This window comes from Apteryx mantelli, chromosome 2, assembly GCF_036417845.1.
Source record: "Apteryx mantelli isolate bAptMan1 chromosome 2, bAptMan1.hap1, whole genome shotgun sequence".
Classification (NCBI taxonomy): Eukaryota; Metazoa; Chordata; class Aves; order Apterygiformes; family Apterygidae; genus Apteryx; species Apteryx mantelli.
The window spans coordinates 143,009,248-143,033,720 of NC_089979.1; the positions used below are offsets into that span (position 1 = coordinate 143,009,248).

General features: G+C 38.8%; 1 protein-coding gene across 3 annotated transcripts in view; it reads left to right on the forward strand.

The window, feature by feature from the left end:
* CALCR (calcitonin receptor) overlaps nucleotides 1-24,473 on the forward strand; it is a 176,235-nt gene that overhangs the window by 84,788 nt on the left and 66,974 nt on the right. For 2 of the 3 annotated variants that reach the window (XM_067291682.1, XM_067291683.1), the window contains exons 2-3: nucleotides 12,333-12,420; nucleotides 20,731-20,884. In XM_067291682.1, coding sequence (XP_067147783.1) covers nucleotides 12,333-12,420; nucleotides 20,731-20,884 — 242 coding nt within the window. Of the gene's footprint in view, nucleotides 1-12,332; nucleotides 12,421-19,765; nucleotides 19,813-20,730; nucleotides 20,885-24,473 lie in introns of those variants that run through there. The other variant, XM_067291684.1, reaches the window with a different exon arrangement.

Genomic DNA, 24,473 nt, shown 5'->3' on the forward strand with positions numbered 1-24,473 from the left:
TTTTTACTCATTGCCAGTGAAATAAATACTAACTTTGACAACCTATGGTGTAACGGGAAAGATCTTGTGGAGAATTACAGACTACTTCCAGGTTTTTATTTTGAAAACTCTACAAATAGGCTGCTATATTGGAGGGATTTCTTTTCCTATTTAACTGTATCATTTTTGGTCCAGATTATTCTTTGTTTCTGCAGCTAGAGTTGGGAAGAAGATACTGGGGCAACCCTAAGCATAGCTGTTACAAAAATGTCTGAGTGCTCTATAGGCTAAACTGGAGAACAGCCCCATGGCACCTGCACGGGTCTGGGCTGTGGTCAGAAAAGAAAAATTGATTCAATATTTTCAGCTGACCCAAAACTCGGAGGTTAGTCCTCATTAGTGACTTCAGCAGACATTTTGGGGTTAGGTCCGAATTCCTTGTGTAATGGAGCCAGAAATTCAGTTTTGCAGCCCCGGCAAAATAAATCCCTGCTAAGGACAGACTGTAGCCAGCATATCAAGATTTTACCAAAAGCAAACCTTGGCACAAGGAAGCGTTCAGAGTTAGTTTTGGCAGCTGTAAGAAAAACATGATGTTGGAAGCGATCATAAATGAGCTTTGACTGACTGAGTTGCTTGAGAATTGCAGTAGCCCGAGAGGCTTTCGGAGACCTAAGAGCAGAGCAGGTACTAGCAGGTACTATCCTGTCTCTTCGTCCCTGGCTAATAAGATGCTTCAGGCCAGTTCTCTGCTCCCCTCTGGTGCCCTGACCAGGACAAAATTAGGCTGTATATTTATCTGTCTGACTAGAATCTCATGTAAGAAACTTATGCCTGAAAGGAGAGTAAATCAGAGAATGAACTGAAATAATCACAGTAGTAGCAAATGGGACAGTGGCAAAGCCAAGAGGCTAAAAGCTTTTCTGCATTAAAATTAGCAGGTTCTGAGGAGCCACTTTTGCCAATATTGGTGACAGTAAATATTCCCAGACTGTGCCATTTTCCTGTTTAAGGTAGGTTAGCTTCCCAGTGCTGTCCCACAGCTCTACTTAACATGTATAAAGGAGGAAGGAAAACCCAGGGCTCACAGAAAACCGTCCTGCTGTTTTGTGTCTCTGTTTCAGACACACTGTTGAAGGCAATGAAAACCTTAGCACCTTGCAGGATCTATCACTGAGATTGCCCCCAGCATAGTGGGAAGGAAGAACAAAGTGTTAGTCTGTAATCTGAGAGATTGCCCAAATTCCCATAGTAATCCTGAGCTCCTGTTGTCCTCAGAATGCAGGATAGGAAGAGATCTTCAATAACTATGGTTTAATACAAGCAGAGCTTCACTAACTCCTTAGAAACTTATTCACAGTAACTCATCCTGGGGAACACTACCTAGATAATTTCCACCTAGTAGAAAGATGCAAAGACCCACGAGTTCAAAACTTGTACTCTGCCAATTGCAGGATCCAGCATCTTCCCCATCTGGCATGGTTCTGGTGCAAAGGCTTGTTTCCTTGTTGTACCGCATGTTCCTCATGCCTACTTTGTGATTTTTTGGGGGAACACTACATCCGCCTCTGATCCACCAGAAAATCAAGCCTTTCTTCCATGAACCTGAATACTCATGTGCCAATACAACTTCCATGAGAGGTGTTTGGCCATTGATATTCAAGTGTATTCAGGAGCTGTGAAAGGTGTCTGAAAAGACTCTAAACCCCACAAGTGGATAGGCTAATTCCTCTGTTTATTAATATATAAGAGCGACAGGACAGATCTGTTGTTTGCCTGGCATGTGGACAGGCAGCTGATTTCGCCAGAAGATTAAAGATGAAGTTGGTAGTAAGTCGTGGCGAACCCTTCAACTCAGAAGGCATGTGCACATGTTCAGCCACCATCTATTTTAGCCATCTCTTGGTCCTGTTTACTTGTGAATACTTTTTGTCTCACCTGGACCCAGCTATCCCACTGAGACACCTGGATGAAACTCTGGACTCCAGACTGCAGGCCTGAAAGGGTGTTTGGGATGAAGGATCAAGGGTTTTCTATAAGTTTTTCTAGGAATGTGTGAGTTACTAACACACGTAATGACTTGTCTGGCTGTTCCGGTGATTTCCACTCCCTCATCTGTGTTCCTTGCTAATCCCCTCTAATTTGCAGAAGAAAAGAGGAACCTTAAAGAAAATACTACCCTTCTCTCTGTAAGCCTATGAAAAGACCCATTTTCCCCCATTTACTCTAATCTAAGCACATGTGTGTTCATTACAAACATTGCCTGCCTAGTTATCGTGAAAGTCAATCTTTCAATGTAAGTTTCCTATAGAAAGTCTCCAACGTTCATAGTTCATTGTTCATAATTCAGTTCCATAGAATTGTTATTTAAGTGGCTAATAGCTACCTCTTGGTGCTTTCAGAATTAAAATATCAGTTTGTAGCAATTTATCATATGTAAATCACCCTGTTAAACTTCTGTAATGAATGTGCAATGCCATAGTGAGTAATGTGCTGATTTTGCCCTAATTGAAACTGGGAATTTAGATTGTTGCACTCAGTCTACAGTGCTGTAATTCCTGACAGAGACAACACAATAAACAAGCACTACAGATGTGATATTTAATTAATCTATAATTCATGGAGATAATCTTATTGTTACTGGCTTACCTGTGCTTCCTTATTTCTGCATTTTTCAGAGATATCATTAGATCAGTTGCAAAAATATGCATAAAATGCAAAGGCATCTTTGGATGACTTGCTATTTATCTTACTTTTTAGTGTAGGTGTGGTAATAGAAATATCAATGTTGCAGTAGCTGTATTAGTTTAAGAACATAGGCAAGGCAAGATTTGCCATTAGAGATAATATCTATTTCAGTAGACGAGCTGGTGTATCTGTACTACTTTCCAAACTCTCAGACACACAAAGCCGTCTTCAGACTCTGTCCCAAAATGGCTTGCATGCTCAAAAGCTTGTCTGTCTCTACTGGTTCATTTAATATGTTAGATACAGCCTTTCCAGATCAGTGGTAATGCATCTTTACCCTGACTTCAAATCATAATCAGGATTTCTATTCCTTATTAGCAGACCTATAAAATTAGAACCAGACTTAAGAAAAAAGTGTTAGTGTTTCAACAAAGGCTCCTTTTTGTCAGGATGGAAATGAAACCCACATCCAGCTATAGCATAGGTTATTCTGTTGCCAAATGGGAACAAAATGGTGTAAAAGTGTGTCATGTGTCTTTGATTTATAACAATCCGCTCACATGATTTTTCACACATGATTTTTCACATGATTTTTTTGTATGATTTATATAAAAACAGTGACATAATAAGAAGGTATATTTTTCTTGTTCTTTTGCCCACCCCGTAAAATATTCACTTTCCTTAAATAATCTACAGGAATGTATGGTTACAAAAAAAGGACCAGTGGGAATTTGCCTGAAGAAGGATAGAATGGAAAGCTGAGAAGGAATTGGCCAAAAGTGAATATTAAATAACTATTTTTCTTTCTAGTATTTGATCTTGTACATATATGCTGCAGCAGAAAGAAAATTTGTAACAAAAATCCCAATATATGGAATCAACAAGGTATTGACCCAAGAAGGGAGGCTGTCACATATGAGGTTATACTCATCTCCAATTAAATGAAGATTTTTCTAATGTGGAGAGAATGTAGGAGCTGGGAAAAGGAATACTCTTAAGTTCAACCCTCATCCTGCAGCTTTTCTTACCTCGTTTAAACTCTTCACCCGTGCTTCCAAAGTGCATCTACAACAGCATTGTCACTGTATTCTTGTTTCACTGAACTCAGTTACTTATTAAAATATTTCTAAATGAATTCACTGGCATGGACTGTACTGTACATACAGCCGAGGTCTAATGTACAGTGCAGTCATGATGCAAGTCAGATTAAAGTCATAAGGCAACCATGAAAGTGACTTTTTCCTTAACTCACTTAAACAGTTTTGACTTAACCACTTGCAGTCACTTTCAGTTTATTTAGCTCTCCCCCTTATAATTGTTGTTGTAAATTATACTAATGTTATTAATATTAGCCACAAAGATTATTTTGCAGATGATAAATACTCTGAAATCTCTAAGAGAATTATAGATACAGATGATATGTTAAAGATCTGCTTTAATTTTGCAGGCTATGCAAAAGATTATGATCTGACATAAATGTGTGTGACTGTTGAAGTCACTGCTCTACAGCAGGCTGGTACTCATCCCAAGCTTCTGGATGTGTGCAAGCTGAAGTGTGACCACACTTAGGTAATTGTATACCTGCTTGTTTTACAAGTACTGCTGCAGAGACCTCAAAAAATTGTAAGCACTTTCCAAAAGACCTTTCACAACTATGCCTAAAAGACTAAAATTATATTGTCTTACTGTGTGAGATCCTAAACCACAGCTTCACAGTGTGACTAAATGGCATGCTTTGAGGAATGCTTAGTGATGAACTTGGCATTCATGCAGTGCGGTTGCTTTCATCCATCATGTGGTAGACCACTAGCCAAAACTTCTTCATTTAATCCCTTTATTCAAGCACTCTTAGAGTAGCAGAAATGCTTTGCTACAGAATTTAGTCCTATCCTTTGTTATGTAGCTTTCTGCTGCTTTGTTCTATAGCTTAACTATATTTGACTTTAACGTGATAACATGTTTACTGGCATTTAATAGTTGGGGTTTTTTTATCTTATTATCCATTACTGAAAATAGAGCTGCTAAAATCTGAAGTGATGCTTCAGAAATTTACAACTTCTTATTTAACATTAGTAATGCAAATCTGAATGTAAAAAAAGAAAACCCTCTGCACCGGATATGAATGAAGGTGCTGAGAGCCTGACTTAATTCTCATATGAACTATCATTGTTTCATTACAATGAGTTTGTATTAAGAGCATATCCTTGAATATTGACTGAGGAGGGTGAACTCGTTTTCAAGAGAGACAGTGCGATCCGCTGTCTGTAGCTCATTGTGGCTTGAGTACAAAGTGTAATCACACACGTTGTTCAGTCACACACTGCAAACACGGTTGCTTCTTTCACCGTGAAAGCACAGAAGTCAATTTTTTTTAGTTCAAATTCCACAAGAGCTTAAACTGATCTATACCAGGGCTGTTATGTTCCTGCTACTCTCCCTCTCTTCCCAGCTAAGTATATGCGCCCCCTTCCTTTAACTGGTGCTTGTATCACCTGAGCCTGTGGTAAGTTCAGAGAGTTGCAGAGGCAGAAAACCAGTCACTGGCATATGGCAGTGTTCAGTTTCTGCTGGGATAGCTACTTGGACCAGGTTTTCACAACACCAGCACAAAGGAAGGCTGGAAACATGTAGCCAAGGCCAGAGTACTCCAAAAAGCATGAGATGTGTTATTTATAGTAGCATTAAGTGCCTAACATTTAACTTTAAAGATAAATTCTGCAATATTTTTTTCTTTTAAATAAAAGTATTTCTTACCTGGGATAAATTGATGTCCAGCTTAATCTGAAGACCCATTAGTATTATTACAAAATAGGGTCTTAGGCATTGTTCAGACACTTACTCCTAGGTAAAACAGAATGGTTTTACCAGCTTCATAGAACTGAAAGTGCAACAAGGTTCAGGGAGTCCTGAGGAACCTAAAACCCAGAAATGCTAGGAACTCCTATCTTCAGATACTCCTGTTAACACTTTGGGCTAAAATATTTTATGCTTTATACCTCCCCAGAGTGCATTTGCAAAAGTTAAAAAATAAATCCTTTTGTAAGAAACCACACAGTGTACTTCTTATAAATGCTGCAAACTTTTGCTACCATCAAATCCATTAAAATACTTGTCAGTCCCTTCCTGGAATTTTCTTTTCTTTCACTTTCTTTTAAGACGCCTAAAACCTCTTGAACAGCCAGAAGGGGGATTAGAGATGCCTTCCTAAGTACTGAAAAAGTAGTAATTTTCTGGCTACTAGTATGGTAGGAATCACATCCCTTAGCATTAGTTATTAGAGGATAAAAAAGTACTGTACCCAGATCAACATATAATACAAACAGGATTCATCTAACTTCAGGGACCTGAAAATTAGATACTCGTATTGAGCTAGTTATACTGCCTCCCCTTTTAGTTAATGGAAACCTCCCAGGGGCCCCTCACCCCAGCTTTCAGCAGGTGACTGTGACAGGTAGACAGTAGAATCAGCTTCATTTAATGCTTAAGTGCCTTTGGCCTAATAAAAAGGTTCAATCTTTTCTGAAAACATTCTGGGTAATTTGCCTTGCACATTATTAGTTTCACACAAATAATTCTCATTCGAAGCACATTCTTGTGATGTGGCATCTGTACTTTTTGCCCTTTCAAAGTATAATCCTGTCATGTGACCCCATCTAACAATAATAACCTTCAGTTTTCTCTGGAGTGTTTGTGATCACCATTGGCTGCTCAGATCTGTAGTGTGGGAGCTTTTCAAAACTCTGTGATTACCTTTAAAGTAAATACAGCCAAGTTTGTAGCTGCTTTCCTGTTTCTTTTGATTTTTGTCTGGTTTATTGGCAAGGATTTGCAAAAAAGAGAAGCCTAAGGTAAAATAGCCCCTTCTTGTTAAATAGTTTTCATTAAGAAAATGAAGCATCAAACATTGCCACTTCTATGTAATCCAAATGAATCGATAAAGTAGTTTTATTTAGTCACTTGATCTGTGTAGCTCTGAAATTGCCTCTTTGCCGTAGCTAATAGTTTCCATTTGCATCCACTCAGCATTGCAGACGCATTTCACCATCTGAGCCAGGCAAACTAATAGAAATTAATGGTAATCTGCTTCAGTAACAACTAGTTAATCGTCAAGAAACTGAGCATTTCACTCCCTGACAGTGAAATCACAGAATCACAGAATCACAGAATGGTTGAGGTTGGAAGGGACCTCTGGAAATCATCTAAGTCCAACCCCCCTGCCCAAGCAGGGTCACCTAGAGCACGTTGCACAGGATTGCCTCCAGGCAGGTTTTGAATATCTCCAGAGAAGGAGACTCCACAACCTCTCTGGGCAACCTGTGCCAGTGCTCTGTCACCCTCACAGTGAAGAAGTTTTTCCTCATGTTCAGATGGAACTGTGTTTCAGTTTGTGCCCGTTGCCTCATCTCCAAGACTACCAAAAGGAATAAGATAAGATCCTGCAAGTGGCCTAGATGTCTATAAATTACACATAGCAGTGCCTTTATGTGCCTGACACCTGAAATGGAGAATCTGGAGCCTATATTTCTTAGGATATCTCCTGAGATTGACAGTCTCCAGCCTTCCCACATATTTGAATGAACTGAACAGGGCTCACCATTTCCATTGGAAATGTGACTGTCGCAAGATCATGGTGCCAGTTAAACATTTTGCAGACCATTGCAGTCTAATGCCTAGAGCATGTGCTTAGGAAATGGTAGGGTGCTATTTCCTTCTCTTAGGTTTCTAGGAGTGTGATTGCACAGCTGATTCCTGGCCCAGAAGGTGAACCATTAAGCAGAAGTCTGATTTAGGAACCCAGTAGTAAGATGTACAGCTGGGAATGAGGGGATGATTTTAATCCTTTCCCCCAAACTGTTTGTGCATTTGGCAAAACAGATGCAAACAGACCTGCAACCCCCTCCTTGGACCCAAGTTTCCTAGATACTTAGCAGCGTGGTCTGCTGGCTTCCCTGCATCTTGCCCAGGAGCCTCTGCCTTGCATTCCTGCTCCAGGGTTAGCACAGGCAAAGCAGGTTGGTATCTGTCTGTGCCAAGTGGCAAGATGCTCCTGAAGAGGATCTGCAAGCCTTCCTATAAGCTTAGAAATCCTAGAGACCTTGGGGCTGGAGGAGGGTACACAGCTATTCACAATGGGAAAACTGCCCTGAGCTGGAAATCAAGGCATGGAAGGAACTTGCAAGCCAAATAAGGAGGTAGCAAGTGAATTGTAAAAGCTCCTGGGGGTAAGGCAACTACAGAGGAAGGGATATTTTTGCATCACACTTCTGCACTTAGTCACAAAACCCCCAATCCTGTTTCCTTTTCTTCATCCAAAGGTATGTCAACAATATTGTGAAATATGCATGGCAGAATAATTAAATGAGAAGCTTCTCCAGTTCTTCCTCCAAAAAGCCGTTCTTTCTTGTATTTCTTCAGACCTCAGCAAAAAAAAAAAAAAAAAGTTGCTTTACTGCCCTTCCTTGAATCTTCTCCCTTACACCTCTCTAACTGAATTTGACCTTCTTTATTGGCCAGCTCAGGCCACTTGTGCAAATGGCTGAGGGGGGAGGGTTGTCCCACCTTTTGGGTAGTCCTATAATAACTGTAATTAAAGCCCTAATTGGTTTAGTATTACAGCTTTAAAAATCAGGGTAGGGCCAAAAGAGATGCCACTACTAAATAGGATGCTGTGCTGGTCCTCAGATGAGCTTCAGGACCAATCCAAAGGGGTCAATGATATTATTATAATAATTGAAGCAGGAGGAATATCTCAGCACATGATAAGCCATGCTACATTAACAAAGAAATGAAGTACAATATTCTAGTTTTAAAAGCAGACTGGGATTTCATACATAACTATTATAACCAACGGAGGATGAAGTTAATATGATCATGGAAGAGGACTGGGCTTTAACAATGTGCTTATGATTAATCACTAAATATGGATGTTATAAAAGTTAAATATGTGAAGCACATTATATTAGCATCAAGCAAGGATATTGCTAGGCTTATGGAAAATAGGATAAATAGTATAGAAACAGGAATCAGAACAACACATAAAATCCGCTTGCGAACTTCAGCAAATGAAACAGATTTTTGTGTCACTATGAACCATATTAAAGAAAAATCCCCATTCTTATGTTCACTCCATTGACCACAAAAACTATCACTTTGGCATTTATAATTCCTGTTGTTTTCCTGCAATAAGCATCATCTGAGGAAAACTTCATGCACACCTAGAAACATCTGCAATGTGGAACCCTCTAAAATACCAAAGCATAAAACAACTTGAAAGATTAGAATTTATTGTTCCATCTTCTGTACTGGTAACAAACATGTATTCTGTTTAAAAAATATGCATTTTTAAATTAATTTCCCAATCTGCTTCATGACATTGCCCCAAACAGCTGTGGGAGTAACACAAGTCAGGATGCAGCACATCAAGAGATGCTGCTGCAGAGGGGTTGATAAACAGTGGAGGTGGGCTCTCACTCCTTTTGAGGTTGCTGCCACCAAAGGCGGTATGTGGCTAATCATGGTATGAATATGGCCGAGGGACCGGATTCATTTCTGATTTATCCCTCCGTGTTCAGGGTAGCGCAGCCTCAGAGCAGCTACACTCTGCCTGAGGCTGCTCTAGGCTGCCCAGTCTCTATCAGATTTCCATTAGACTGTCCATAGGTAGTTGTGTGAGTTGCTATAAAAAAGTGATATGTGTAACACAGGAGTCCCTCACCCCAGCACACTTGAGTGTGCTGCTTTGCACATCCAAGTCTACCTTTTGTGTCAGACTTGAACATGGGTGGCAGGAGATGGAAGCAGAGCTGTGGTGATGCTGATCTCCTGGTCCTCCATCTGGAGGTTGACAGAGTCTGTCTCCCAGGGCTCCCCTTTCTGTGAACCTTTCTGCTTGCCCATTGCTTCTGCCCTGTCCTTTCATCAATGCTTTTTACCTGCACATACCTTTTCATCTCAATGTGATCATCCTCCTTGATTCAATAGTGATGCTAACCCAAGTGTGTTGCAATGCTAGGGCCATTCTCATGGCCCATAAAGTAATAAAAAGTCACTTCTCAGTCAGGAGCTTTTTTACTTGTGTTGTTAGAGTCTATTCTATTTAAACTGTTGTCACTGGAAAAGACTCCTGTGGAAGAGGAAGAAAAAAGAGGAACTGGATTTTATGTAGCGTGTCAGCCATTCCTGTGGTTAAAGTTGGCTAGAACAAGAAAGACTAGAAATATCAAGACTATATAAGATTTAGTGTGGGAAATAATTCTTACTCATTTACTCAAATATAGTAGCATATGGCACAGTCATTGTGGTTAACAGAGGGGAAAAATAATGTGTGAAATATTTTACAGATGACTTTTTCTTATTTGGGAGGAGAGATGGGAACAAGAAACATTTTAAATAGTTCTTTTGGCACATAATAACGAATGTTTGCTAGGATCACTATCTCACTAGGGTAAGATTTACCTGCAGCTACAGCTAAAACCTCAAATAATGCTGTAAATACTTCCAACACAGAGTACAGAAAAAGTAGATATGTCACTGATAACTTCAACTGCTATTGATTTTGCACGTGCTTTCTAGATCACAATGTAGTGTTGATCTCTAGTAGTCAATCAATAGTGTCATTGTGCTATTCATAGCAAATGATGCATATTTTAAAACTATCTATGAATCAGCAGCTTGTAAGGAAAAGTCCTTTGCCCACAATTTCTCACCTCCCTGCAGATGCAGCAGAAGTACATGAGACAAGAAAGAAGAATATAAAGTCACCTACAAGACTGGCGTCTTTACGCTACACTACAGAAGCATTACATTACACTGCATAACCACGTGGACACACACATCCATGCATGTGTATCTGCTGATTGGGCAGCTGACCAAGGCCCATATTTTATCCACTCATGAATCTTTTTTACAATTTTGAACCAATACACATTGCAGTGAATATTCTGAAGAAGATGCAAACAATTCCAAGCATTTTCCTCTGATATAACTGTCCAATTTTTGCTTCAATTCAGTTGCCTGTCATTGCTGATCAAGTACAAATATGTGGCTGACAGTGTAATTGCATATTACTTCTGTGTCATAAGCCTGTCCCATTACCTCTGGCACACCAGAATGGTTCTGGCAAGGCTCAGACAGTGATAAGGCTACTTATTATCAGAGGCAAATCCTTTGAACCCTCTTTTTCATCAGTTTGTTTTTCATGTAATCTCAGTGACGTATGACTGCAACACTTCCATTCTGATCTGGTAGGAGATTACATCCACTTAAGTTACATTGCAATAGAAGTGCTTTACACTCATTACATCTTGAGATATTTCTTCTTTAGATGAGAAAGACTACAACTGATCTCATATTTTACTTCCCCTCTGTAAATGGGTGACTTTCCAGACCATTTCAACATGAGAAATGTTGTTCCAGTGCTGTTGTTGAGACAAATGTTGTATGAGTGTTTGTATTCCTCATTACTTGTAAACCAGACTGAGCGTCCAAGTCTGCGTGCCCTTTTTGCATTAAATTTCTGGGTTTCAGATACTTAGAGTGCTCACTGGATTATTTGCCCAGGTATAAAACACCTCACTCTTGTTTTCTAAGTTGTCTGAATAGCTAAGGTATGACAGGCTGCTTACTTTCTTACTGTGGCAGAAGATGCTCTATAGTCATGTTGCTCAACTTGTGGCCTATGCACCATTGGTGGTTCATAAGATATCAGAAGGTGCCGTGCCTTCACAAAAGCGGTGTTTCTGACTCTAATATGGAAGTTCGGTTTTTATGAAACTGAAAAGGATGTGCTAATGCAAAGACCTTGACTTGCTTAAACTCCCACAACTGCCAAACAATACGGTGATATAAGGTGACACATGGATATTGTTCCCAGAAAGGCCAGAGGGGTGTTGATTAAAGAAAAAAGAAAGAAAAAATGAAAAAAATCCCAAGAAAAAGGTTGCCAATCCAGTCCCATCCAAGCCTGCGGAGCCTTGGCGATGCTCTGCTTCTCCTGTCACTTTGTGCATCTAAACCAGTCACTCTGCATGGCTTGAGGGTTATCTGTAGTGTGTCTATCTGCAGTCAGGCTGAGCCAGACGCATCGAGGAGGGTGAGGTCCCACCACAGCATTCCTTTGTCCCTATTTCTCTCTCATTTCCTGCCCAACTTGCTTGTTCATCTCACTGGAGTTTACCCAACCCCCGGCTTTATCTAGCTCCATAAATATGCCTTTTCTGCTGCCGTTAGGCCTTGCCATGAACCAGAGCTTTCCTTTTTTTTTTTTAGGTCATTTTTAAAATATCCAAATTTTTCATAGATCTGCAGCTGTATACCTAGGTTAGGAGCATCTGAATCAGGACAGCCAAGGTAGCCTCCAGTAAACAGGGAGAAAGAGCTTAAACCAGTTCTGCTGAGGGAGTAGTAACATGGAACCGTACCTTAAATCAGCTGAACTTACAGCCAGGACATCCATAGAGGAGGCGGAAATAAAAGCACACCAGGCTCCGGTGAAATCAAACACAAGCACACACAAGGGTGGAGGTGCGCACACACACACATGCACACACATACACACACATATACAGTGCACTTTAAGTCTAAAAAGATGCCCACACATAAAGAAAAGGAGATTATCAGAACAAATAAAGTCTAATACTGTTTTGTTGTTGTTGTTTAATTCCCAGAAGTGTCAGCTACAACGTGTCTCTCCAGAAAGAATCCACAATGAAAAAAACAACCCACAGTTGCTTCTTACTGATTATCCTTCTAATTGTAAGTATGAGAAAAATGAACTGCTCATGACCCCTGCCAAATTTAAACCTGTGGTGACGTTCAGAAAAATAGAGAGTACCGAGTTATATTTCTTGTACATCACAGGTCAAGGAATGAGTTCCATTACTGAGAAATTTTTGAATAAAGTTAATAAAGTTCCTAAATAAGATATCTCATAAAAACTTTAACTTGAAATCAGTGTTTCTTGGTGATACAGAAATGGAAGCCTGAAGAGGTAATGCACGTGCTTTTTGATTTCCATGTTTTACAGACTAAAAAGTATCAGTGATGTGGAAACTTATACTTTTGAAAACATGCATAACATTAATGTGTGAGACAGACTGACCTAATTAATTGTGGGTTTTCCCTGTTTATAGTTATTCTGCTCTGAGGAAAGCAACCAAAAGGGAAAATAACAGTATAAAGATTAGTTATTCACTTCAAACTCTATTTTCAACTGTTTAATCTCAATACTTCTGTTATTCCAGTATGTGCAACATGGCTGAATAGCTGCTGTTCTAAATATGTAGCAAATTGGTTTCTATCTCACTGAATACCTCTCCTGTAAGTGGAATGCTTTCTCTGGTCTCTGCTTGATAAACTTCAAGAGATTAATAATTATTAGCCTCAGTTGTAGAGCAGCAGGTATATATCTGAATGATGCTACTGGGACTAAGCACCTCTCTGCCTCAGTGTTGTCTGAGTTACTTGGATGCCTGGTGCCACCTTATTCCCCAACTAACCATCTACCTTTGTGTTCCTGAAGAAAACTTCGAATGCCTGCTCTTCTTAATTGCGCTGTGTTTGTTAGCTACTCGTGCCCCAGTAGCTGGGACTCAGTAGCGTACCCTCGGTGCTGGAGCACTCTGCGCTGTGCACAGTCTCAGTGCTTTGCAGAAGAGTCTCTCCCATGTCCCTCATTGAATGTTTTATCCTAGACCCCAGTTATAGGGTGTTCTTAGACCCCCCTCCCCACACTCTGCAGCCTTAGACTGATCACCAAGTCTTTTTGGTACTTTCTGATAGAAGCCATCTCTCTTACATGTTTCATTTTTGCATAGAATAGATGATAGCACTTTACTCTTCTGTGTAAAGGCCACAATCTCTCCTTTGCCAAACAAAAGCTATTTAAAAGCTATTAACAGAAGCTATTAGTTCTGGAGCACCAGTTGCTCCAAAACTCATTTATTAGATATAAAGCTAATTTCTTATTGCCTTCCTCTTTGATGACTTCCCTTGTTTTGGATGCAGAGTAATGCTGGTGTGCCACCATCACCAGGTATTCCCCTGCATTTCAGATAAAGTGAATTCCATTAGAAATTTTAACAATTCTTCTCAGAGAATATGTCTTAGTTCACTTTATGCCTGATATTGTCATTTTTTCGGTTAGTATTCAGAGCCATAGAATCTGACTGAGGATGTGATCTTATCCTGTAAAAGAGGATTGATGAAGCAGGTTTTCTCACATAGTCCAATTTTGTCATCCTGGGCCAATCACAAAGTGCTTAGTAAAGACAAAATGAATGCTCCAAATGAAGGTCACACCATTATTCAATCAGATCTGTTAGACCAAGATTGTATTTTAAAATAGATTCATTCTGAGCAAGAAACAAGTTGCACAGGTTCATTAAGTCCAAATCTGTGTAATCATTAGCAAGCCTCAGCCACGACAGAGTCAAGTCAGATCCTGAAAGGCTCATGAACTCTTGAAATAATTTCCACTCACAAAACAAGGAAAAATAGTTAAGTGAAAGCCTAAAAAGCAGCTTGTAATTTTATGCAACTGCACAAACTGGCGTATTTTGGAACATGATTACAAAAGGTTTAAATCTCCAGCAGCCGATTAGTAAAGCATTTGCCATTGAATGAGGGCACTGCTCATGGTGTATCCATCTGATCGCTGCCGCTCACAGCTGTGAATAGGATAGATGCCCAGGAGATGGCAGCCCACCCGTGCACTCCACCAGGCTCCTGCCACCTTCCCAGATCAACAGCTTTACCATGAGTCTCTAAAAGCCACATCCGCATGGGCGCTGTGAGGCACATAGCAGATAATTATTAATGAAGCCATAAGCCTTTCCCTGCCTAGACAGCAGCTCTTCCAGCAACTAGTCCAGAGCAGGTCTCACCCATCGCTGGGCCAGAAGGAGCATTGCAGATTTGTCGCAGTCTCCCCTGGCTTCATGAAACACCTTCCTCCCCTTCTGACTTTGTTCGGAGCCCAGCGGTTTCTCCCCTCAGGACATATCCAGCTGACAGTCTGGTTGGTCAGCTGTGCTGGCACATCTCCATCTGCCGGCATCATCAGATCATCGACTTCTTGTGGTCTGTGGGTCACACCTTTGCTAGCTGCCTTGTTGCCCTCCCACCTCTTCTCTGCAGGGACAGAGCCTCATTATCGGGGATACTGCCTTTGAGAGGGATAGTCTGAAGTGCATATTTCCCTCTGTAACTGTGGATTTTTGCCAGCTGTAGGGAAGTGGACTTGCAAATTCAAGAGCTCTGCTTACACAAGGAAAATTTGTGAAAGTAAATATGTTACCTATGCTTTAGAGTTGTTGAGATTTAATTTCAGAACCAAACTGGTCATGGCTTTCCATCAGGGAGAGGAATGGCAGCTTCTAAAAGCACACAAGATTCGGGGGTGATCAGTTTTGTCTCCATTTTTACCTTAAAAAAAAAGAGTTAATGTTGCTCTGCAGCTGATTACCCTAAAAAGGACTCTTAAAAGATGATAATCAGAGCTTCAGCCAAAAGTTATGAAGCCTCCTGCAGCCTTCCTTTAAGCCCACATTTTCCATCAAGTTGCCCTGGGAGTAAAGCTTCCTTGTGTGCACAAATACTGCAGCACTGGAAAAGAACTGTAAGAGATTCATGAGTTGTTTTTAATTAAATGTGTCTTGTCTTCATCTGCTCATGATGTCTTCCTTGTTTAAACAGCTGCCAAAATCTGCAATATAAGTTGGATGGAATCTCAATATGAGTTAACTTTCCATCCTGCTTCAACAGCAATTGAGTATGCAAAGATTTTAACATTCAATGGTTAAACAAAACATACCGTGTTGAGGTATTTCTCCAAAGAAATTGTCTGCTTTTTTCAAGCACATTTGTGATGGATAAGAAATTATTGTTATGTTTACTGATTACCATGCACTAATGACCTTCCTAAAGCATCACAGTGTTTGGTTTTTTTCACTGTGTGTTTTTTTTTTTTTTTTTTTTACTACTGCTAGTAGCTGTGAAAAGCAGTTCAAACACAATCAAGGTACAACAGGGCTCTGCAACTGGGCTGAGTCATGCTGAGCTCTCACTCAAGGATACAATGTTTTGAGGAGCATGAGTTTAGTGACCCACAAGGTGGTGACTACTTATGGCAGTTTTAAAGCAAATGTTCAAAATGTATTTTTGAGCTCTCAAAATCAATAACGAATAGTTGCAGCATCCAAATTTGAAATATCTTTTGACCGAGCTCAGCAATGAGTGTTGCAAAACATTTAATGGAAGCAGGAAAAAAAAGAAGGAAAGCAAGCCACAGATAAATACTTTCCTGTCCTAAATGTCACATATTGTTAACAGTTTGTACACTTTAAAGTTCTTCATGGTAAAAGAAAAACATTTGGGGATACTTGTTCATCATGTCCATGTTTTGTGAAACAACTGAATTTTATTCTTGCTTTATCTGGATTATGTCTTTCAGAAATGGGGAAAGTCTTTCATGGGTTAAAAAGAAGTGTCTGTCTTACAGAAACTGGTGCACTAATTGGTAATTTCTAATATAGATTAATAACAAATCCAAATTGTTTTCTCTAGATTGCTTCATCAATTCTAGGTATAAAGTGATCTTCAGCATTCCAAGCAGTCTGTTCTTTCTCTTTGTAATGATAACTCATCTTATAACAGTCATTTGTCACGTGGTGGCTTGGTGGTCGTATGTATGACGTCATTTACTTGGACTTTTAGGAGTGACATCATATGTACGGCTGCTAAACTGCTGCATGGGACATCACTTATACAGTTTTCTTCAGAAGAAATCATACTAATCATTTTTAAGCTATGCAGCACATCCTGATTATTAAGTTGTAATTTATTTATTTCTCTTTAATAAAGAATATTTTTAAATGAATGAGGCATTCTACTTTATTGTATCAACAGCGTTTACACTTCCATCTGAAATAACAGATGGAAGAATGGGAAAGGTTTTTATCTTGCAGTAATGGACTATGAGAATTTAGAATTTGTTCAATACTGTAGGTACTAACCAGGTGAAAATGGTTTAGTCTTGGCTTTTTTATGGTAAAAACATATGCTTTAAAACTTTATTCCCAAAATATCTAGGTGTAATCATCAAAATGTAATAAAGAGGTGATTCCTAATCATTTTTTTCACTCGTGTGTATGTGGGCAGAGGGACATTCCCAGTGTCTCACATGAGCATGCTATGCATTAAACTTTTCCCCCTGTGCAGTCATGCCCAGGCTTCTTCTAGTTCTGGTAAGAGAATAATGACACAGATGAATGAAAATGAATTCCTTTCTGCTTTATTTGCCCTTTCCAGACTCCTAAGGTAAGGAGCTGAAGAAAAATAAAATTAGTAATAATATCTAACATCACAAACCATACTAAGATTTTTGGCTGATTAAGTCCCAGATATTCAAGGTTGGATCCTAAGCCCGCTGAAATGAATGGGAAGACTGCCATTAGCTTCAGGGAGTTTAGGTTTTAGGCTCTGTATATCAAAGTGGTAGTGGACATTATTCTCCTGTGTACTTTAGAAACCACTAATATTGCAAATGGAGGTCTTACTGCTTCAAACTCCAGCAAGCCACTACATTTACTTTTCATTGGTTAGCTGAAATGCTCATCAGATTTTAAGACAGAGAAAATATTATTCAGACTTCCATGGGCCAGCTTTTCAAATGTAGCCAAATAGAAGAGAGTAATAGATATCAAATGGAGGAGTACATTCAAGGGCATATCTGTATGAACAATACTGGTAAGACACCTATGTATAACTCTTAATTTGACTTCCCACACAAGATATTTGATTACATTAAAAGTGCATGGAAATATTTATGTGTGACTACCTTTAAAAATCCGATTCTTTGTGTTTGGTAATAAGAGAAAAAATAAGTTAATTTAGGAGATAGCTGTAATCTAATATTAAATATTCTAGTCTTTATCCAAACATGCTTTATATTTATTGTAGGCTGTTAAGTAATTTCTGCTGGTGAAGTAATTTCCATAGAGCTTTGGTGACACAGTCTCTGTCTTTTTAATCTCTCTGACTGAATTCCTGACTGAAATGTGGGCAATAGAAATTTTGCTAGCAGTTTCAATAAGGCCAGCAATGCCTTTCTCAGAGACCATAGAATCATCTTCATTACATGATTGAGTACTTTAAATAATTTGGTGCAAAATACAAAATTCTTATCCCATCCACCACCACATAAACCTTCTGCCGCCAAATATGAAAATATTCTCCTCAATCTATACCCAGTGAGAGATAACTTCTTCAGGAATTAGATTAGCCTCTTACATATAGCAAGTTATGGAACTGGCTTTTAAGAGTAAGGTGTCTTCACTCTCTGAATTGTATCACACCCTAAAAAATTATGATCCCCAGTAACAAACTGTTACATCCTCACCAGTTAAAAGATATAATTAGACCATTTCTTTTCTGCTGGCATTTGTCACTTTTGATGTCAGTTTATGATATGTTTCTATACTGTGCAATCTTGTGGGAGTGCACTGTCATTTTAAAAAAATTCTTTGTAAAAGAGGATCCAAAAATCAGAAAAAGGGAAGGATGTTCTGAAACACTTAACAAGTACTTATACTTTCTGTCTGTATATCTGTAATTTGTGAATTATTTTGTATGTGTTGTGCTTTATTCTGTACAGATAAAGCAAATGAAACTGCAACAGCATTTATGAGCAGGGACCCTGACCTTTCTGGTCTCTTTGTCAATGTGAATTGACTTTCTTTGGTCAAACATATCTGAAGAACAAATAAACTCCTTCCTAGAAGAAAACAAAAATCAAATGAAAACATTGTTTCAGGGGAAAGAAACTTGGTGAAGTTTTCCCAGCATAATCAGATGGTTATGCTTTCAAAATACAGACGTCTTCCCAAACTCACCGGGAATGACAGAGGCAATCCCATGGAAGCCCTAGCTTTCTTGGATTATACTGCTATTCTATTCTTGAATCCAAACAACTTGAAACAGGTATTATTCAAAATAAGCATGAAATATCTGTGGATCATTTCAGGGAAGCACTAAAGCCCATGGAGGTACATGGACACAAAGGGCTGAGACAGACTCAGGGTGGATAACCTGTCTGAGGTCCTCTAAAGGGCATCCTTTGAAACTTGTCTGCACTTCCCTACACCACTTGTTCAATATGGGACATTGCTCATTTGGTCTTTAAATGATCTTTATGGACTCCAGTCATTCTCTTTTATCTTTTCTTGAATCACGGATCCCAGATATGCTTGGTTTTGCTTCTGCTGAATTCTTCTGGCTTTCTAGATGCTTGATTCTTCACTTGAGTGGCCTGATGAAATGATCCAAATAGCTTCTCTATCCAAGCTTCTCTGGATATAGTTTTATATAGTAATATATATATACATATATATAGTTATATATGGCTATATGTAGTTCTACAGATATATAGATATATACAGTAATATGTAGTGATATATAAATAAAACTGTATCTACTAGAAAGTATCTTCCTTCTTATTCCTCCCATTTTATATCAAGTAATTATTAAAGTTCAATGATATAAACTGCCTTTGCTATCCTCCACGGTCTTCAAATAGCATACAGGAGAAAATGAAAACGTCAGTATCAGAAGAGATTAGATTAGATTAGATTCCAGAAAATATCAGTTAAATTTAAAAGTATAAAAAGATTAAACTGTGATTATTTGGCACAGAAGTATAATGATAAAGTAATCACTTTATTTTGTCTAAGTCAAACATATTGTCTTTGTTATGTATTTTACCAAGATGTATTAGTTGTTCTAATAGAAAAGAAAGTAATGTATTAATGGAATTGTTTGTGGGATGAGATAAAGAAAGGAAAAGCACCAATTTGAGAAATAAAATGATGTTTGTGCTTTGAAACCTGTCATGTTTTCAGTTTGAACAAATGCTTGCTTGAAGAACTATGTACTCATATTTGGTGCCAATATAAATCTCACAAATTTGAATGTGCTCTGAAGGTGACCAATATAATCTGAAGAATACTAGAAATCCTAGACACCCCTTTCACACTGGGAAAATATTGCAAAAATAATAATGTTAATAACTCTGTTTACATGACTGTTGTCTAGGGAAATCCAGGCTTTGAATAAGAAAGATTCCCAAGAACATCAAACCTGTGTGCTTGTGTGAGTCTCATGTTTTAAAGCAGCCTACAGATGACTCTGTATGTGTTTGTGATGGCTTTAGTACAGCTTTACAGGAAAAAAAAGTAGCAGATCAGGCAGGAAAAGTGCCACAGCAGCTTTGCTTTTGGTTGTGGAAGCAGAAGGACTAATCCTTTCCTATCACCCTCATGTGGAGAAGTGGTCTGACACAGGATTAAGGCATAATAGAATTGAACCAAAGCTTCCCTGCCTCACAGACCCGGGCTGTGCAACAGAAAGACAAAGCAAGCATCTAGGGATGGAAAAAGGTCAACTCTCCTCTAACTGACCTATCTACCTGAGATTTTGCCTACTGGAGGCAATGATCCTTCTGTATGCCCTGCAGGGAGCTCAGAGTGGAAAAGGTCAGAAGATATCAGTTGATTGAAGGGGACTTTTTCATTCAGACTCCCAAATTTAGGAACACTTCGCTTAGGTAATTACCTAAGAGCTAAGGTCAGACAGTGAGGTTTAAACTCTTTGCCTTATGTTTCTATTACCTTAACAGCTGAAGGAGCTCAAAGCAGGTGATGTAAAATATGAAACAATCAGACAATTTCTAGGCTGTGTCACTGAGGTATTGTCTGGGTAGCCTGAAGAGGAATCAGTACCAGTAAGAGGAAATAGATGGGTGTAACTTTGGTGAGATACATACAAAATTTTTTGCAGACTTTTATGCCAGATGAAAAGATTTTAAAGATTTAAAAAGGGCTTGGTTAAAATCTTGCATTTATAGTGAGGTAAACTAGTAAAAATTCAGCATTTCCGTTGCAAGCAGTAAAAGGCCTATCATAATGCTAAACAGATGTGCTTGATAATGCATAATAGAGATTTCTGATCCTCACTTTGTTTATCCTACCTTTTATTCACTTGTACTAACACTTTTTCCTTTCTGTACAGAGAATGGTTCCAAGTCTTACCTCTACGGTAAATTACACTGATCCTACATTAGAGCCTGTAGTAACTGAAAATTCAGTCATACGACAGAAGATAATAGATTCGCAGTTCAAGTGCTATGAGAGAATGAACAGAGCTCCTCCATATAGGAAAAAAGGTAAAAAGCAAAAAAAAATCTGTTTGTATATTGCCATGTTTGCTTATATTTACTACTATAAAGAAACATTTTCTTCTGTATATTAATACATGGTCTTCCTAAGGATGACACTTCCTTCCAGTAAACAGTAGTCAAATTCACACTAAGTTAGCATCCTCTTATTAGCCACAGAAAGAAGAAGCCTAGAATGAGCACAGGGAGTGAACAGGTTTTCCTTCCTCCCCATGCAGAAAATACCTCCATCGCATAGATGAAGTACATTTCTGGCTCAGTGTTTTGCAGCTTGAATATCCAATGTTCTTGCTTAGGGAATATGATTCTCCAGAACTGTCAGTTCGGTACCTTTCGCTAAGCTCACACAAAGACCTAATTGTGACAAATGGTCTCTTGAACATAAGTGTCATTTTATTTGCTACCCTCACCATTTCATTTTACTGTCATTTGTGTATTGACTGATACCTGTCTGTGCTCTGTACTATCACAGATGGTCTATGTATTCCACATTCAATGGTAACACTATTAAAAAGAAGTTTATAAACCACTGAGGACATATCTTTACTGAATATGAGGCACACATTAAGATTAATAAGGGAAATGGCAAATAACAGTGATGTTACAATGGCATGATATAAATCAAGAAGCATTCCTAGCTGGGACTGAGTGTTCTGTTCTGGTCACTTTTTCTCACAAAAAAAATGGAAAGAGTTATGAGGAACTAGAGAGAAAGTATTGGAGGCATTGTGGGAATTTATGCAAGCAAAGAACAGAAAGATTGAGGTAACAGTTTAAAGAGAAGATATATTAAAGACACATGATAAAGGTACCCAACATAATGAATAGGGTGTAGAAAATGTGTTTTTTTAATAATACAAGAACAAAGACATTTCTATAACTCATTACCACAAAGATTTTACTGATTTCTGTAAGACTCAAAGAATGATTAGACGTTAAGATGCTCAGGGTTTGATGTTTTGGAATGAATAGAGAGATTCCCATTGCTTTAAACAGGTTTTCATTCAGGCCAATAATGGGAAAAGCCCACAGGTATTCAGATAGTGTTATGGAATAGAAACCTTCATGTTTCAGACATAAACAAGCCTTTAGCTGCTGGGCTTGATAAGGAAAAAAGTTACTATCTGCTCAGATTACTCTTTCAGTCTCCAGCTCTATAAATACGTAATTTTTGCACCCATGGATAGTTCTACTGGATTCCCCTTTCTTTTGATCCTTGATCATGTGAGTAGTTGCTGAAGCATTTGCCCTGCATGAACTAATTCTCATTAGATATGAATTCCTTGTAGTTTTCTCAAGGGAGATGTTGCCTCAGGACAGTTATTGTAGCTATTGTAGATCAGCAGCAACCTGACACAGCACAGCAATTCTTGCATTCCTTTAATTAGCAGCTAGATTTAAGAGATGCCATTGGGGACTGTTATGTTCATCGCAACATGCTCTTAATTAATTTATATCTCAGAATGAAGATAATGGGCAATTAGAGAATGATGCCAACACTACTGAAGCCATCTTTTCACTGTAGTTTCTATAAGTCACAATTAAATCCTTAACCACCCTCCAACATTTATACCTCCTGAAGTGCTGGAAATGAACAAGGGTCTAAATGTCTTGCCTGCAAATTTGAAAGAGAGGATGGGATGAGATGGGGAATTTTCCTGATGCAAAGAATAACTATGGGACAGCTGAGGAGAAGAGCCTGACATATTGGTTGAAGGGATATACCAATTACAAGGTTCCAGCACAAACAGCTGTGGAGTTTCTGTCTAACTGAGGCTCCCAGGAAAGCTCAGGAAGGCTGGTACTGCTCTGAGAGACCCTGTCCAAATGTGTCCACATTTTTTCTGGGGCCTCCGCAGCCCCTAAAGTAGCCAATTTCTGTACTGGCACAAAGGTGGTTTACATCCATCATAATCCTGGGGCTCAAAGTTGATGAGTATGAACTGCAGAGAACTGCACAGTCTCACACTCAAAAGCCAAAGAGTTGGTGTAACATAGACGAGTCGCAGCAGATTAACAAGTGGCCATGTGTCAGCAGGGTTGAAGTAACAAACCATGTGTACACATTTGTCTTGCCGATTTGAAGGTAGAATTGATTGACACCTGACCATCCCTCTGGGACGGTGCTGCGTTCCCTCCCTCCCCATCCATCCAAAATTGTAATCTTTTCAGCCAGTTGCAAACCAGTATTCTGCTCCTCTTCCTTTTCTGTTTTATTGCTTATACTGGCTTATTTCCTGCACCAGTTCTAAAAATAAGTATCTATATCCATTTATCTACCTTGAAAGACACATTCTACAATGTATAGATCAACACCAATGAATTTTTTTTCCTTATAAGGCAAAGCAAAGACTTTAAAAAAGCCAGAAATTCCTAACAAACTCACTCTGCGGTATCTCTCAGATACAATGCTCAAGTTGCATCCATTTTCTACTCATCTTTTTCATTGATATTACAAAATAATCCCTAAAAGTCTTTCAACTATATCTCAAAGCCAGAGCAGAACATGAGAATGCCTGAAAGAAAGATAACAAACTGCTGATATCATGGTTTGTTAATGACCTGAGCAAGTAGCATTAGCACATTTAACTTGGCAATGGGAAAATATATGTCCATAAAATCTTAGCTAATGATGAAAAAGTCCTCATAAAATATCTTTTTTGCTATAAACTAACCTGGAAAACATTAATTTAGAATGTTTTATGCTTTTGATTTTTAATCCAAAGCTCTTTTGATTTAAAATAACAGGCATCTTTTTACAGCTTTCTAAATCTGTTGTAAATATTGTTTCTTAAAGAAAGCTTAAAGAAGAAAGCTTATCTGAGGATCATTTTAAAGGCACCAGGAGCAATTAGCTGCCTATGTTTTATTAACTTTCAATGGCTATTTAGATACTAACTTCCTTATGAGTCTTTCAAAAACAACTTACATGATCATAACAGCAATTCTAAAACTCCCTTGGGACCAGAGGATAAAATGCAAGATGTGTTTTCTCCCTGTATTTCTCTTTGACCTGATAGTCATGATGATAAATATCTTTTCTCCAGTATAAACTGATTTTAAATGGGAAATAATGAAGAAGTACAATTTTTCAAATGTGTTACTTGACTAAATCTGCAATGACTGAGGCAAGTGTGTTACAGCAAACAGTCTTATCATACAATTTCAGTTAAGCAGTATGTAACCTCTCTGTAATGGGAATCAGGAATGAGCTGTATAATGTATTTCTAGCATGGTGGGGAAAAACAAAATCAAGGATATTTTCTTCTCTTCTTCTTCATCTTTTCGGGGGCTGGGAACAATGCTAGTAGGGGACATAGCCTGGACAGTGCTACCTTCCCAGAAGGGGCATGACGAGGACAGGATTTATGTGCCTTCCCCAGGCAACCTCAGAGGGCAGAGTTCGCCTGTTGCAGATAGCTGGAAACACCCTTTGATCTTATGTCTCACTTCACTGGATCTACAAGTTATCACAGCCCACCTGTGGTCTTGGTATCACAAGCCATGACTTTAAAGACACACGCTAATCTTTAGCGTTGGGCAATGCAACAAACTTACAGGGACCAGTCTTTGCAAA